Source organism: Chelonoidis abingdonii, chromosome 6, assembly GCF_003597395.2.
Source record: "Chelonoidis abingdonii isolate Lonesome George chromosome 6, CheloAbing_2.0, whole genome shotgun sequence".
NCBI lineage: Eukaryota > Metazoa > Chordata > Testudines > Testudinidae > Chelonoidis > Chelonoidis abingdonii.
This window is the reverse complement of record NC_133774.1, coordinates 96,041,042-96,058,675: the sequence shown is the minus strand read 5'-3', so window position 1 is coordinate 96,058,675 and position 17,634 is coordinate 96,041,042. Positions and strand designations below refer to the sequence as shown.

Sequence of the window (17,634 nt, the reverse complement as noted above, 5' to 3'; positions counted from 1 at the left end):
TGTAACCTTAAGCCTGTCCCTAAGGCTCTGTGCCTCAGCTTCCCTTCTGTAAAGCAGGGTAGTATTACTTTCCTATCTCATGGAGATTGGTAGATTCTCAGGTAATGGATGCTGTATAATAGCAGAGAGAGATGGAACAATTTTTAATATCTAGCAGATGAAGCCAGATTCTGGTAAGAGCTGGTCATAGAGAGGGATAGCTCAGTGGTTTGAGCATTGACCTGCTAAACCCAGGGTTGTGAATTCAACCCTTGAGGGGGTCATTTAGGGATCTGGGGCAAAAATCGGTACTTGGTCCTGCTAGTGAAGGCAGGGGGCTAGACTCAATGACCTTTCAAGATCCCTTCCAGTTCTAGGAGATAGATATGTCTCCTATTATTATAGGCAATTGCCAGAAAACCTGTGTCCAACAACAGGCATGCAGGATGGAAGTTAGCTTCACCCAAGTCCTGCAGAAGCACTGCATCATGAGTTGTGCTAGGAAAAGAGCCAAGGGTCAGAAAACATCATTGGTGTGTTTTGTACACCCACCTCTCCCTTCTAACCTGCCAGTGGTCCTAGCTAAATAACCTATGAATTGTACTTGATCAGAAAGTGGGTGCATACCCTATTGATTTTTTTTTTTTTTTTGCTTTTTTTTGCAGTGCTCATGAAATTGCTTCGGGGGTCATTTTGCCCTTTTGTTAGCGTTTGGCCTGGTATCACCAGCATTTGATTTTAGAGGCTTTTGTGGTGGCTTCCCTCAGCCCTGCCAACTCCTCCATCCCAACAACTTGTAGCAGAGAAAGGAGACTCTGCTTACATGTTAAAGGGGGATGTATTTTGTAAGCAGCTGTATGCAGTGATTTAGTTGACAACACCTAGGACCTTAGCTGCTTAATAATGTGTCATACAACTACTTGTATTACAATAGCACCTCAAGATCAGGATTGGGGCCCCATTGTGCCCGTCAATGCACAAACATAAGAGATGGTCTCTGTTTTGAAGTGCTTATAGACCAAATGGACAAGACAAACAAACAATTAGGGAAGTGATTTTGCTAAGGACCTGCTATGTGACTTTGGGGGAGTTGAGAATAGAACTCCTGTCTTTTGCATGCAAGTCCAATGCCTTGTCCGCTGGACAACACTGGTCTCTCAGTTTTACCCTTGAGTGAGTAACTACCATAGAACAAAATAGAATGGACCTTCTACAGGCCAGATTTTGCTTCAGATGCACAGTTTCCATTGATCTCAGTGGAACCCAAGAATGCATATCTGAGAGAAAAATTTCCCCCAAGGATGCATGCAGTCACATTGTTGACTTGCCCCTTAAAGAAGCTTGCCCCTTAAAATGAATAGAAAAGTTGCTTCTAAAATCAAAGCTGCTAGATCTAAACCAAGAGCGGTGCCAGGGTTGGCTCGCCAGTCCCACAGCTCCAGTGGACCTCCCGCAGGCGTCCCTGCGGACGGTCCGCTGGTCCCACGGCTCCGGTGGACCTGCTGCAGGCGTGCCTGCAGATGCTCCACCGGAGCCGCGGGACCAGCGGACCCTCCACAGGCATGCCTGCGGGAGGTCCGCCGGAGCAGTCTGCCACCCTCCCAAATCCGGTCGCCTAAATGGAAGCGCCGGCCCTGATCTAAACATAACATTGTTAAACTACAAATATTTTGCATGTAAATAGTTGAAAGTCATTTTCCTCTTTCATCCACTTGGTAGAGCCTGAGTTCAGGATCATGCTTGCTCTACAACAGATGACTGCATTACTAGTAGCTAAGTCAGACTGAATCTTTTGCTGTTTTTGGTGTATGTCACAGGGGAAACAGAATGCTGAACTTCTAGTCTTGGCCGTTTAAGAGGTTCACTCCATCTTTATTTCAGAAATCCTCTTTAAATCTGTTACTATGAACTTCTTTAACTTTCTTTGCTTGATTGTCCTCTCTCTTCACCTCCACAAAAAGAATATTGTGGTGGTAGAAAGTGCCGCATATACATGTGCGGGAAGGATTCCAGATGGATGACACAGTAAGCTTTTTGGAAGCTGACAAGTAGCGGGGGAATGATCTCTTTTTTTCATTGACCATTTGGCTGCAGGCTTTGAACTTAATAGGCAGTAAGAATATATGTATTAGCTAATAGCATTTTATCCAGAAGTTGTGTTGTAAGTAGCTGGTTAAGTTAGAATTAGTTTGGTATCCTCCCAAATAGAGACCCAATCCTGAAAACCATATAGACATTTTTTTAAGCACAAGTACCACTGAAGTCAACAGGAACTGTTGAAACACGTGGAAGTGTTTGTTGTGGAATCCCCATCATTGGAGGTTTTTAAGAACAGGTTGGACCTGTCAAGGGTGTTCTAGATTTACTCTCAGCCCAGCGGGCTGGACTTGATGACTTCTTGAGGTCCCTTCCAGTCTTACATTTCTATACTTGGTCCTAATACTGCAGTTAAAGTGATCTGAAGATTGTCCATATTCATTGTACTTTCCTCTGAGGACATTTTAAGGGTTCTGAAGCAAGTGTGTCCACTTTCCTTCATCATTTTCTAGCTTTGGTCCCTGAAATACTGCAGACCACCTACTCCATAAATTATGTGACCTGATGTATTGTTTTACTCAAAATGCCCATTGAAGTTAGTGGGCATTTGAGGTGTGCATGAAACTGCTTGACCGGATAACTTGCACCCAGGAGCATTAAAAATTGGCAGAGAAGCTATCTGAACCATTAATGTTGACTTCTAACAAATCTTGGAAGGCAGGGGAAGTTCAAGGACTGGAAAAAAGCTAATGTCATGCTGATATTAAGAAGAGGGCAAACAAAATGAACCCAGGTAACTATAGGCAGGTTATCCTGACACTGATCCCAGGCAAAACCATGGAAAGGCTGATATGCGGTGTAGTCAGTAAAGAAGTAAAGGTTTGTAGCATAATTAATGCCAGTCAACATGGTTTTATGGAAAATAGGTGTTGTTAAGCAAACTTGATGTTTTTATGAGATCAAAAGTTTGGCTTAGTTCCACATGACATAGATTTTTTTTAAATCAACACAAAATAAAAATAAAAACTAATTGCTAGCTCATAAAAATTAATTGTAAATGCATCCCCATGCTCTGGGTGTCCCTGGCCTCTGATTGTGAGAAGCTGGCAGTGGATGACGGGATGGATCACACAATGATTGCCTGTTCTGTTCATTCCCTCTGAAGCACCTGGCATTGGCTACTGCCGGAAGACAGGATACTGTGCTAGATTGAGCATTGATCAGACCCAGTATGACTGTTCTTATGGGTAGTTGTCCTCTAATGGGTTGTTTCTACTGGGGACTCCCAGTGATCTGTTCTCAGCCCAATGCTATTCACTATCTTCATCAATGATCTGGAAGAAAATATTATTGCTAGTAAAATTTGAAAATAGTGGAGTGATAAATAGTGATGGGAAGAGGTTACTGATACAGGCTGATCTGAATTGCTTGGTAAGGTGAGCTTATTTGAACAACATGTGACCTTGCACGTGGCTTTCTGAATCAAGGAACAAAGCAGGTCAATGTAGGGGGATATGAGATAGGCAGAGTTAGGGGTTGGGGCGGGGAGCTGTATCCTGGAATATGGTGAGCACTCAGTTGAAATTGAGCTCTGCTGTAGCTAAGTATGGGGCAGAAACAATCCTTGGATATATAAGCAGGGAATATAAAGGAGGAGGTATACCTTTGTATACAACATTGGTGTAACCAACACTGTTCAGTTCTGAAGTCAGCACTTCAAAAAAGATGTTGAGAGATTGGAAGGGATTCAGAAAAGAACTGCAAGAATGAACTGAAGGCTGAAAAACATGCCTTTATACTTGGAAAAAAAACTTAAACTACATTACGTATGAGAAGGCTAAGAGGTGACTTGAACATAGTTTACAAGTACTTACCTGGGGAAGAGATTTCTTCTAGTCGATGGCTCTTTAATTTACTGGAAAAAGGCATAATGAGATTCAGTGGTTGAAAGCTAAAAGTAAACAAATTCATTCTGTAAATAGGATTGACAGAATTTTAATTTTTTCAAAATAATTGACATATCAATTATCAGAGGAGTAGACGTGTTAGTCTGGATCTGTAAAAAGTGACAAAGAGTCCTGTGGCACCTTGTAGACTAACAGAAGTATTGGAGCATAAGTTTTTGTGGGTGAACACCCACTTCATCATCAAAATTAAGATCTTAAGCAGCATTTCTTTGCTTATCTGTAAATTTCTGTCATCAGTGGAAATGTCAGTTTGTGTGTATAATGAAGATGAAGTTTACTGACATTTACTGATAAATCTAATTCTTCCAAGCCTTACCATAAGGCACAATTTTTTTTAACAGGATAATTATCCATTGAAAGATCTTGTTGAGGGATGTGATGGATTCTCCATTAATTACTCTTTAAATTAAGACTTGGATGTCACTCAAAAATATTCAGTGGCCCAAACAGAAGTCATGGGGTTGCAGAAATTATAAGATGAGGTTTTTGGTTTGTGCTATGCATGTAGTCCAACTAAAATGATCATAGTGGGCCCTTCTGGCCTTAAAAACTATAATTATAAACTGGGAGTGTAAGAGAGTAAGTGTTCAGACATAAGCATATACCATATGTTTTAGTTTTTGAAAGTGAAAAATAAATAGATTTTATCCAGTGTTTCTCCTCTCCGACAATTACTGTATTTGTTGAGTGTCAGCAGTCACAAACACGTAAGATGTGGTCCTTACCCCAAGGAGTTTAAAATCAAATATCACACAGACCATTTATTTCAAACTAGACTAGTTTAAATGTCCAAATGTCAAGTAATACAGGGGATTTATTTTTAAAAAAATGTATTTTGTTAGTTGAAAAGCCTTTCAGAAAATATGACAATGGGGGATGGAGAGAAGGTCAGAATTTCAAAAATGGATATATAATTCTGCACTGAATTATAGTATGCAATTGGTAGAATTGTGTAAGTAAATTAGGTATATACAGATGCAGGAGGACAGTTAGGCCTGGTCTGCATGGGGGGGATGAGAGGAGGGAATTGATCCAAGATACACAACTTCAGCTACGAGAATAGCGTAGCTGAAGTCAACGTATCTTAGATCGAGTTAAAATTACGTACTTTGCGTCCTCGCGGTACTGGATCGACGGCTGCAGCTCCCCCACCTCTCGCACTGCTGGAGTTCAGCAGTCGAGGGGAGAGCGATCAGGGATGGATTTATCACGTCTGCACTACATGTGATAAATCAATCCCTGATAGATCGATCGCTACCTGCCAATCCGGCGGGTAGTGTAGACGTACCCTTTAGAAACATAACAGGTTGCTTGCATGTGCAGTTATGGCAATTATATACCTAATGCAAGCATGTAACAGGATGCAAGGTCTTGAAATGAAGTCCGGAGTATTTATTGGCCAGTAAGATTATTTTCAAGGCAGTGCGATACAGTATCATGAGAGGAACATTTTTTGGAATAGGAAACAAGGAAAACTGCCTTTTTTGTGTATTTTTGATGAGCAAATCAAAACCATTCTCAAAAGCTAAATCTGCAACTACTTTGTCATCCTGCTGATAAATGTCTATCCACTGTCTCAAAGGCATTTGCTCTTCTGGGGGTTTATAAACTAAAGATAATTACAAAAATAAGTTCTGCAGCTTCATGTTTAGCTTCTGTTTTTCCTTAGATTTAGTGGAATGCTAGTCATACAGAAAGAATCTCTCACTAGCTGAGACAGACTGTCACATTTTTAATGCAGTCATACTGCAACAGGATGATTTTATAAAAATCTGACATTAATTTGGTGGGAAAAAGAGTCTTGAATTGGTTTCTCTTTCCCCCACAGTTCCCCCTTCCTCTCTTGCTATCAAAAGTTAAGTTTGTTTCTAAGGGTACATCTACGGTACGAAATTAATTCGAATTTATTTTATTTGAATTTCCGAAAGCAATTTTATACATTCGGTGTTGTGTGTCCCCACTAAAGCATGTGAATTCAGCGGAGCGCGTCCACAGTACCGAGGCTAGCATGAAATGTCGGAGTGATGCACTGTGGTAGCTATCCCACAGTTACTACAGTTTCTGCCGCCCATTGGAATTGTGGGTTAAGCTCCCAGTGCATGATGGGGCAAAAACATTCTCGCAGGTGTTTCTGAGTGTGTGCTGTCACTAGCTCCTCCCTCCGTGAAAGCTATGGCAGACCCCATGCTACCAGCAGACATAGCAGCACAGTGCACCACCTCTCTCCTCGTACTATGAATCCACTTCGCATGTCCTCTCGTCTTTCTGTCTACTCTTTCATCTAATCATTTCCCACCTTTTTTCGGCTACCATGAACAGCTGCACAGCTTCCGCTGCTTTTTCCATGTTGTCTGTCCTGGGCTCCTGTGGAAGCTACAGAAGGCAACAATTCCCTGCCGTTTTTCGGCCATCGTGAACAGGGCCGCACAGCTTCCGCTGCAAACTCTGCTCACGTTTCCGTCACAAACTCTGCTCTCCCGCTCTTGCGGATCTAATGAGCTTCCTGACTCCGTGAAAGCTACAGAAGACACCTATTTACTGCCTTTTATCGGCCATCTTGAACCGAACAGCTCCTTTTGTGCCCTTTTTCCAGGATTACCTGTGCAGGCGCCATAGCATGGCAAGCATGGAGCCCGCTCAGATCTCCGCTGCAGTTTTGACCATTGTAAATACCTCACACGTTATCCAGCACTATGTGCAGTACCTGCAAATCCGGGCAAGGAATCGACGACAACGCAATTATTATACTGATGAGGAGATGGACACAGACATTCCTAGAAGCACGGCATGTGGCAATTGGGAGATCATGGTGGCATTGGGCCTGGTTCATGCCATGGAATGCCAAATCTGGGCCTGGGAAACAAGCAAAGACTGGTGGGACCGCATAGTGTTGCAGGTCTGGGATGATTCCCAGTGGCTGCAAAACTTTCATATGCGTAGGGCCACTTTCATGGAACTTTGTGACTTGCTGTCCCCTGCCCTGAAGCACAAAGACACCAAAATGAGAGTAGCCCTCACAGTTGAGTAGCGAGTGGCCATAGCATTGTGGAAGCTTGCAACGCTATCGGTCAGTCGGGAATCAATTTGGAGTGGGCAAATCTACTGTGGGGGCTGCAGTGCTGCAAGTAGCCAAAGCAGTTACTGAGCTGCTGCTACCAAAGGTAGTGATTCTGGAAAATGTGCAGGTCATAGTAGATGGCTTTAATGTGCTGGGGTTCCCTAACTGCGGCGGGGCAATAGGCGGGACGCATATCCCTATCTTGGCCCTGGTACACTGGGGCAGCTAAAACATAAACCGCAAGGGTTACTTTTCCATGGTGCTGGAAGCACTGGTGGATCACAAGGAACGTTTCACCAACATCAGCGTGGGATGGCTGGGAAAGGTGCATGTCCCCATGTGTCTGACGAAGTGGGTGTTCTGGGAAAGGTGCATGACGATGAGAACCAGTACCTCCCGTTCGGACTATGCTGGAGCTTGTCTGCAAATCCAGGACTGTGTGATCTGTTGTGATGGTGGACTCTGCATGGTCATCTGTGATGGTGGATTGTGCTGACGATCACCTGTGCTGATGTTGACCAAACAGGAAATGAAATTGAAAAGTTCCCGGGGCTTTTCCTGCCTATCTGGCTAGTGCAGCGGAGTTGAAAGCGTTGTCCAGAGTGGTCACAAGGGAGCATTCTGGGATAGCTCCCGGAGGCCAATAATGTTGAATTGCATCCACAATACCTTTAACCTGGAATTGTGATCTCGACTTAAGCGCTACTCCATTTGCCAAGGTGGAGTACAGAAATCAATTTAAAGAGCCCTTTAAATCGAAAAAGCCAGTTTGGTCATGTGGACGGAATCATTTTTTTTTTTTTCTAATTAACTCGGCTAATTCCGAAATAACAGACTAGTGTAGACCAGGCCTTAGTATCTCAAATGACTGATTTGCTTTTGAAGGTTTGAATTTACTGTGATTACATGATGCTTCTGTTTAATCTCAGTAGCTTTGTTTTTGTTCTATTTAGCTTATTAATATAACAGGGAAAATAAATTTCTCTTGCTTCATATTAAATGAAATTATATAAACAGCAACATTTAACTGAATTTAGACTGTATTAGCAACAACATTCAGCACAGTATGTTAATGTAAGCAGACAGTATTCATATTAGCATTAGATGTACGGGATTTTGCTGCAGATTGTTAAACTGCTAAGCAGAGCTACGCGAAGAATCAAAATTAAGTCATCCCAGTCCTACCTCTTCTCCATCCCTTCTCCCTCAGGAGTCGGGGAAACCTGAAGACAACCAGAGGACTCAAATAGTTGTGGTTTTTTGATAGGAGAGAAATCAAAAGGCTAAGAATGGGCTGAAACACACAAACTATGCATGCCTTGGATTTTGAACAAAATATACAAAATTATCCTGGTGTCAGTGAAAGCTAGACCAGTAGAAGAGAATATTTCTCAAGTGTCCTGCTCACAGCTGATTAAATAACTCAAGTGCAAACGTAAGCACTGTGACACTTTTGACATTACCCAGGATATACAAGGTGAATCACTACTGTCTGCTTGTAATGCAAGGGAGCCTTGTCTCTGCAGACTGGAAGGAACTTATCCAAAGATGTCAGCTGCTGTCAATATAAGGACCCCACTCTAGACGCTGCAAGCCCGCCTCTTTCCCTGTGCAGGCTAGCAGATTGCATACCCCAGCCCTTAGGCTCCCTAAGTGAGTCCTTGGGTCAGAGCAGAGAGAACCTGTGGCTAAGTTTTACGGAGGTAGTTTTCCCTTAGAGTTCTGCTCTTGCCCTGGGGCACATGTCCCTTCCACTTGTTTGTACATCCCACTTCCTGACCCTGGAGTGCCCAGCCCCTCATCTTCTGGACACCCACTCAGTACACAGATTTGCTGCCTCCATGGAAACAGTGCCCCCCAGTTCACTAGCTTCACCTCAGTTCAACACTCCTTAGCATACAGCACTTAGTCATATTTATCGTAAATCCAAATAGAAGTTTATTTGACAGATCTTAAGATGAAAATAGAAGTGTAAGGATTGGAAACATATGGTTACAGATAAATACAAAATGCAGTGTAGAGCCTATACTTATTAACAAGTTCCTTTCCTGTCTAATAAGGTATTTCTCAACCAATAGTCACTCCATACAGTACTTGTACACTCAAGAGAGCAGAGATCCACTTTTCATGACACTCATGCTGGCAGAGTATCATCTTCTTAAAGGACACCACCATGTGTCCTTCATGATGAAGGTGTTTTGTTAACTTCAGTTCGCCTTGACTTTTCCACAATTTAAGATCTTGGTCTTGGTATCTTTTGTGCTTTATAAAGGTCCAAGCTCACACATTGTCTAGACTGTGAACACTTGGCTGGAGGGGTTGGAAGAGGTCAGATGTTCCCACTCTTGATTGAGTTAGCTTTGATACCCACCTCCAGCAGGTTTCTAACAATATTTTACAGTACATAACTCTTCAAATATTTTCTGTACATACCGCAATAGCCACGACAACCAGCGAGTTCTTAGCTTTTGGCTGAGACCACATATGGCCCGCTTCAGTGAAATGCCATGAAGATGGTGATCGCAGGGGAAATATGCCTGTCTGGGCATGCCTAAGCAAGTTCCTGGGAATAGATTTGTAACTGTTTAGCCCGTTTGCTGCCAGCAGAGGATCGCCTAGGTCACAAGCACCAAAGGGTTTTTAAGGTGCTGGGACTTATCTACATTTTTAGTCACTACATAGAATGTGCTGGTCTTTTTGTTAACCTAAATTTGGGTAGATTTAGAACAACTTACACAAGTCACCAAGTTACCTGCACTTCAGAGAATACTGATATTCGCCAGCCCGATTGTTCTTAAATTAGCTACATTTTTCTTTTGTGACCTTTTTATCTCTTACATAGAGATAGGAAAAGAGCTATTAGGTCACATTATCCATCTGCCTCCCAGTGTAAGATTATCCCCTACAGTATATTTCTTCAGTTGTAGTTTTGAATGACTCATGCACTTCTACCCCTGTCCTTCAGCAGATTCATAAGAGTCAGTGTTAGCACCAGTATCCTGGCCACATTCCAGTTGGGAAAACTTTTATATGTTGCTGACCAAAAATTCTCTTTGTAACTTTAGTTCTTCACCACATGTTCTAAGCTGTTAGGTAGTATTGCTGTGCATTGTGAAACACCCGTTTTCTTCCCCATGGTGGCTGCATTTCAGTGGTGGGTGAAGTGTTACTCATTTTAAGTTAACCCTTTATTTGAAGTTAATCATATTACTCTTAGGGCTTGGCTACATTGGCACTTTACAGCGCTGCAACTTTCGTGCTCGGGTGTGAAAAAACACCCCCGTGAGCGCCGCAAGATGCAGCGCTGTAAAGTGTCAGTGTAATCAGGCCTACACCCGTAAGAGATGTGGTTTACAAGCAGCGCCGGGAGAGCTCTCTTCCAGCGCTGCGGCTCTGACTACATTCACACTTCAAAGCGCTGCTGCGGCAGCGCTCCCACAGCGCTGCCGGGGCAGTGCTTTGAAATTTCTAATGTAGCCAAGCCCTATGATCAACACCCTCTTTTCCCCAAGCCTTGTCTACAGTGAGCTTTTTTGTAAAAGTCTGCCATTGCTGTAGCACTGATGCAGTTCCATCAGAGATGGCTATTGACGCTAGCCCTCCCATCATGGCTTAGAAGCATTTCCCTTACCATGTTATATTGGTGACACAGTGGTAACAATGCCTAGGCCAGTGTACACTAATGTGCCCACCATTGCTACAACTAGTGGAGTTGCATATTAGAATGACAATGGGAAACTTTAAGGAAGAACTCAGTGTAGAAACAGCCTCAGCCCATACTGAATTCTTTCCTTCCTTTGGTATTGGCACCTTTCACATATCTGCAGATATCTGTTGTATCTTTCTTTTACTTGTAATCTAGATAAGCTGTGTATTCAGTTCATCCAGACTTTCCTCAAAGTCTGTCTCTCTGGACTATTACATTTCTTTGTATTACTAAATTGTTATTTGGATACAGGTAGGGTGCATTGATTTTAAATTGACAATTTAAATCGGCAAGCAGGAAATCATTGATTTTCTTTTAATCTTGTTTTGCACATTTGTACTTTAGTGATTTTCCTAAAGAATGGTTCGTTCTCATTGGTTGGTATAACCATTAAAAGAACTTGATTTGCAACCAGCTATAGCCTTAACATTAGATTTGGTACTTTTTTTTGATAAGCAGCAGAATACTCTACAGCCATATGCAGTTATTTAAATAAAGTTTAATAAGCATTTACTCAGAGTCTTAGTTTTTACGTATTTAAATGGTAAAGGAAGCTTTTTATTTACTAGAATATTTTTTTCCTCACGGTTTGTGTCAAGCTGCATTTGGATAGAAATTTGGAATTCAATTAAAATGTACGATACCATCATTTCAAATGTCTTGTGTTCTTTAAATTTACTAATACATAAGGAAAAAAATGAGTTTAGCAAAACCTGGTTTGCATTTATAGGTAACCAATTTATTAAAGGAAGGAAGTCTAGCAGTTTGACTGCTTACTGCCTCCTGAGCACCCCATCCTGGGGTCATCCCATCTTTACTTCCCTTTCATCCAGGTCCCTTAAAGAACAGTCTCCAGTGACCTTCTGAGCTCAAATCCTTTGGTTCACTCTTCACCAGTTCTCCTCAGGATGGCAAGAGAGTTTGTCAAAAATAGAACTCAGGAGTTCAAAACAAACATACTGCTCATTTTCCCTTCTTTAATTCCAGTCACAGGTTTTACCTGGCTAGGGCTCTGCAAGTGCCAGCCTTGCCCCTCAGAGCTGCTTCTTCCACTAGCCTCCTATCCTGAGCTTCCCCAACTCACTGCCAGACTGTTTGCTTCTGACAGTCTCTCTGCCCCTCTCCCTGATAGCTTTCTGCTGCCTTTTATATTATTTTATATTGGAATCACTTGATTCCTCTCAGGTGGCATTTTGTAATCTGGGCTGGCTTAGCCCCAGGTGTTTCAGCCCCTTTGCAACGCCCCCTATAACACCAAGTATTGGTAGTTAGAGAATCAGCAAATTGTTTCTGGGCATCGTGGGCCAGATTTTGAAAGGTATTTAGGTGCCTAAAGATGCAGATAGGAGCCCTGTGGGATTTACAAAAGTGCATAAGCAGGGTAAGTGCCTCGCTCCCATGAAATCAAGCAAACTCTGCCACTCATTGTTTTACATATGGGAAGGCTGGGGTTTAGTGGTACTTTTCCACTTAGCAGAGATGATCTGAGATGTAAATAAATAATAATTGGACAATGCAATCAAAATTCACACTGATAAAGTCAGAGGTGGGACTAGAATACACAAGTTCTACCTCTTTTCTCTAACCTGGTGCTTTTTCTGCCAGATCTTTCACAGAGCATCAACACCTCAATTGGCTTTTTCAAAAAAAGTTTTTGTTCAGAAATGGCTCTTACAATTTCTCCAATGTCCAGATAGTGAACAATATTGAGTATTTAGTCACTATCAAAGGGAGGAATAACTCGGTGGTTTGAGCACTGGCCTGCTAAACCCAAGGTTGTGAGTTTAATCTTTGAGGGGGCCATTTAGGGATCTGGGGCAAAAATCTGTTTGGGGATTGGTCCTGCTTTGAGTAGGGCATTGGACTAGGTGACATTCTGAGGTACCTTCCAACCCTGATATTCTATGATTTTAAACTTTAGCCATTAATCAGCATAAGGTGGCACAATTGTACCTAATTACTGAAGGGTGACTTACAAACTGTCTGTTTTTATAGCTTTATTTTGAAGATATTGTCAAGGAATGCCTAGAATAATGGGCAAGTGTTTCTTTTCAGGGGAGATATGTATACATCAAAATAAATAAACATTGTGCAATCTGCATAAACTGTATAGTAGGCAAGCTTCAAAAATCTTCCAGGTGAAAATTTCCCCCACCTCTTCCGTGAGCCAGTGCCCCATCATGGTGGTCAGAGTTCCCATCCTGTTTGGAGGCACTGTGTTTAAGATGGACAGTTTGGTTTTAGATACCTTGCTCAAAAAACGTGGGGGGTTATTATTTCAAAAGAACCATGATATCTGGTGCAAGATTAAGTTCTGGTAGCCTTCTAGTTGTCCTAAGGAACTCCAGACCTCCATTTTTATCTTCACAAAAAATACTATCACTATAATACCTAATGAGAAAATGTGTATGATTTGGGTATTCATAAAGGTAACACAAGTTCTGTGGCTCATAAGACTTAGTTAATTGGGAAAGTAAATTTGTGATCCTCCTAACTATTCCAGGTTATATGTCTCCTCACCCATCTCCTTTGGGAGCACCAGAACATGTGTCCAGCCCAATATCTGGAGGGGGCCCAACTCCACCCCACATGCCACCAAGTCAGCCAGGACCCATGATACCAGGAGATCCACAGGTCATGAGCCAGCCCAACAGGGGTCCTTCACCTTTTAGCCCTGTCCAGCTGCACCAGCTCCGGGCTCAGATTCTAGCTTACAAAATGTTAGCTAGAGGCCAGCCTTTACCTGAAAACCTGCAACTTGCTGTTCAAGGGAAGAGGACGTTGCCTGGGATTCAACAGCAACAGGCTCCTGCTAACTACAGCAGACTACCTGGTAAGTACATGTGGGCTATGAAGCGTGGGTCATATTCTGCCATCAGCTACACCAATGCAAAACTATCAGGATCGGTGGTGGTACTTGCATGCATGTGAGGGCCAGATTGTGGCCTCAGTATGAACAATGAGCTTCAGCTTTATATAAGTTGGACTAAGAGTGGCATAAAACCACTGCATTAAAAATACACTGTAAACTTGAAATCTAGTTCATTTAAAAAAAAAAAAAATGGAGACAAAAGTATTTTTATGTACTTCAGCTGCCCTAGGTACCCTCTATCTTTTTTGTGGTGTTAAAAAATAATCACATTTTTACTATTCTCTTTTAAGTGCTTATATTCCACCCTTATTGACAACAAAAAAACAGGAGAAATTGGCTCTGTAAGGGAAACAGTGAAACTGACTATATTAAGAGTACTGAGAAGTGACCTAAGTAAACTGAAAAATATAAACATTTTTTTCTTTTTTTCTGTCATAGTGATCTTAGATGTTACAAGCAACATAGTAGGTAAACACTTTTTAGACAGAAGCATGCTTTTTGTTTCTTAAACTGTGAACTTTTAAACACACTTACTTCAGAAAAACCCTTTGCATTTTCTGAACAGGTCTTTGCTTAAAACTCCTCAAGCTTAGGGGTGTGGATCCTTTTGTTTTGTGTGTAATTCACATACAGAAACACTGTGTGGTGAGAGTCCATTATCACCACCCTTCCCATCCTCATCCCCTGGAAAAAAAGTTTATCCATCCAAGTTTATGTGCATTTTTTTCATAATAACTGTATCCTTAAGGAAGTGACCTGTATGTATTTTTAGCTGTACATCACTTTTTGGGTTTAGAAGCCCTTAAGACTTGATGATGCCTTATGAAAAAGAAAATACCAAAATTATTTAGAGACAGTTTTAAGTATCATTTATCTATTACTTTTGTGTGTCTCTCTGTTACTAAGGGCTATGAAAACTTAATCTTTGTTTTTAACAGTTAATCTCCTCCTGCTGTTTATTACCCACATTAAGAAGTTATCCTCTGTTGGTGACGTCATAGTATCTACCAAACAGAGGATTATGATTTTAAGCAGGGAATAAGCAGCAAGAACAGATTTCAAAATATGCAAATTTTTTAAAGTTAAAGATTTCTGTGAACTATCTGTGGATGAAATATGTTTGTGTTTGCCTTACGTGCTAGTCAAGTAAAATTGATCCCAAATCACTTTTCTGTAGTTAAAAATTGGGGGTTAAAATGATTCTCTTTTTCTTGTTAATAACAGTTTTAATAACACTGCTGGTCACTTTATTTCAGTCTACATAGCTTTGCCTTCTAGTCTTTTTTTAGTAGATTTGATTTAAATGCACTTCATTACATTTATATTTCACACAGCAGAATCCACTTAAATCTGTATTTAATGCCCCAAACTGTATTTGCATATATAGACTTGTTTGGCAGAAAGTGGAGTGATTTCTGAATGCATAGAAATGCTGTGTATTTTAATATGTTTCTTTCCTCTGTCGAGTTGCAGGTATTGGGGTGCATTCAATTCCTGGTCCCCCAGCTGGGCCAGGACCTGCTTCAGGAGTGCCAGGACATGCAGCCGCCATGACCCCTAAATCTTGGGCAGAAGGTAGAAGAGAGTACAACAATAATTTTGTACTACACAGTTAAGGTTAAACTGTGTCGGCAGGGCTTTGGGAGTAGGGACAGGAAAGGAAGTGGGGAGATAAATAGATGTAAAGAAGAAATAGTGTAACCTTTACTTTGCCTCACACGCAAATATCAAGGAGTGTCCTACAAATGATCAGACTGTGAATGACTTGGGTTGATGAAATTATTGTTGCTGTTAGGCGGCCTGAACATGAAGCTTCTCTCTACAATCAGAATGAAATATACAAGCTGTTTGAGGGACAAGCATAAAACCTAATAAACAGGTAGTTACAGTCTGAGCAGGCTTAATTGCAGAAAGCTGTTCAGACCATTTTTCTGGCTACTGTAAACAAAAGTTTTCACGCCATGGGTAAAATTCAGCTTGCTTTTTAAAAAAAAAGTACTAAATTTTAAAGTACAAGTTAATCTTCAAGGATTAGAGAACAATTTACATTGTTCTGCTAGATAACCTACTTTATAATCTGATGATCTGGGAATACATTTAAAAACTGTTGTTGGGGGTTTTTTTGTCCCCATGTACTTGAAAATGGAGCAAAAGAAGCAAGGTGATGGGCGAATGAAAAATATCAGTTTAATAGTAAATGTTCCTTTGTCTGGAACATTTTTGTTCAAAGATTAAATTTTTTTTTTCTTAATGCAAACACTGATATGGTACAGATTTCTCCTATTAAAAAGCTCCTTATTCTGTGTTAGTACTTAAAAGGGAATTACATCTTGGAGGAAATGGGGACTAAATGATGGTTCACTATCCTAAAAAGAAATGTCGTCAGATCACACTTATCGCTCTCTTTTAAAAAAGAGACAAAATACTGCTGTCTGGTCAGTTGCAGCATTACATTCCTTTGAGTGCTCCAACAAACTGAGCTCCGAAGATGAGCCATCTTCTCCAGATGGGTTTTGGGTCCTGGATCTGAAGTAAACTGATCCTGGGATTGAGGACATATTCTGAGATTGTGTTTCATCAATTGAATTATTATATGCCAACCCCCACACCCCTTCAAAAAATACAGCTTTATTCTTGCAGATATCTGTTGTTTTCAATGTCTCTCTCCCACATCTCCATCAAATCAGTAACTATTCATCCATGCACAGAGGGCCATAAACTGCAGCACTTTCCTATCTATCTCTATTGGATGCTACTTTCATGTTAAGTGATGCATTAAACTTTTGAAATGAGGAGAGTGCTACAGTTTAGAAGAAAAATCAAGCACCCAATACTTGAAATATTTATTTACTTATATTACTATCTTAATCTGGGGTAGTGTTTTTTTTAAATGTAGTTTTACAAGTACACCTCTACCCCGATATAACACGACCCAATAGAACGCGGGTTTGCATAGAACACGGTAAAGCTCTGACACTCTGCTCTGAGCAGCATGTTAAGGGTGTCAGCCAGGCTGGGGTTGAGGGATTTGATAAGGGACAGAGGGTCTTGGGGGCGGTTGGGGCAGAATCTGGGGGGCAGGAGCTGTGGGAGGGCACTTTTGGGGGCCCTGCAGTCTCAGACTGGCCCGGGGGATTAGCGGGGGGCTGAGAGTAGCCCACTCTGCTTCCCTCGCCCCATCCCTAGCCAGGGGAGGGGGCTTATGGGAAGGGATCTCCCCGTACTCGCCAGCAGCGGCGGAAGCAGAGCAGCCCGGCCCCAGCCTGCTCCACTCTGCCAGCTTCCAGCTGCAGCACTCCACTTCCTGCCACAGATGAGTATGGGGGCATCCTTTCCCCAACCTCCCTGCACTCACCTGCAACGGAAAGTGGAGTGCCGTCGCTGGAAGCTGGCAGGGTGGAGTGGACTGGGGCCAGGCTGCTCCGCTTCCCGCCGCTGCTGGTGAGTGCCTGTCAGGGGGCGGGGAGGGGTGGATAGGGGTCAGAGCAGTCAGGGGATAGGGGGTGGGATCCTGGGGGTGATTAGGGATGGGGGTCTCTGGAGGGGGCGGTCAGGGAACAAGGACCAGGGGGGAGGGCAAAGCAAGTTTGATATAATGCGGTCACACCTATAATGCGGTGAGATTTTTTTGTCTCCCGAGGATCGCGTTATATCGGGGTAGAGGTGTATATTAAAATATTGTAAAGTATATAAAAGTGGATGTTTTAATAAAGTGAATACTGCTGACATTTTTTCTGGCAGAGCTGTGGAAAGAAGCTTGCTCTTGGTACTAGCCAAATTCTGCCCCTGGGTGTATTTTCATAATTGACATGGAGACAGTGTCCACATAAGAGAGCAGAGTTTGATCCTCTGCCTAGATCTACCCAGTGCTAGAAATCTCTTGCTGATACAAACTTCTACACTTAAAAAAACCCCAAAGACGAAATGAAAATATAGCCTTAATAAATTGTCAGTTGCAATTGCTGTTTTTGGATTACTTTCTGTAGTGTCAAAGCAGCAGAGAATCCTGTGGCAC

The 17,634-nt window shown here is 42.0% G+C and overlaps 1 protein-coding gene across 6 annotated transcripts in view; it reads left to right on the top strand.

Moving 5' to 3' along the window:
* SMARCA2 (SWI/SNF related BAF chromatin remodeling complex subunit ATPase 2) overlaps positions 1-17,634 on the top strand; it is a 188,923-nt gene that overhangs the window by 20,276 nt on the left and 151,013 nt on the right. For 3 of the 6 annotated variants that reach the window (XM_032801829.2, XM_075067264.1, XM_032801830.2), the window contains 2 exons: positions 13,251-13,580; positions 15,087-15,194. In XM_032801829.2, the coding sequence (XP_032657720.1) occupies positions 13,251-13,580; positions 15,087-15,194 (438 nt within the window). Of the gene's footprint in view, positions 1-13,250; positions 13,581-14,057; positions 14,088-15,086; positions 15,195-17,634 lie in introns of all 6 variants that reach the window. The other 3 variants (XM_032801831.2, XM_075067263.1, XM_075067265.1) reach the window with 2 other exon arrangements.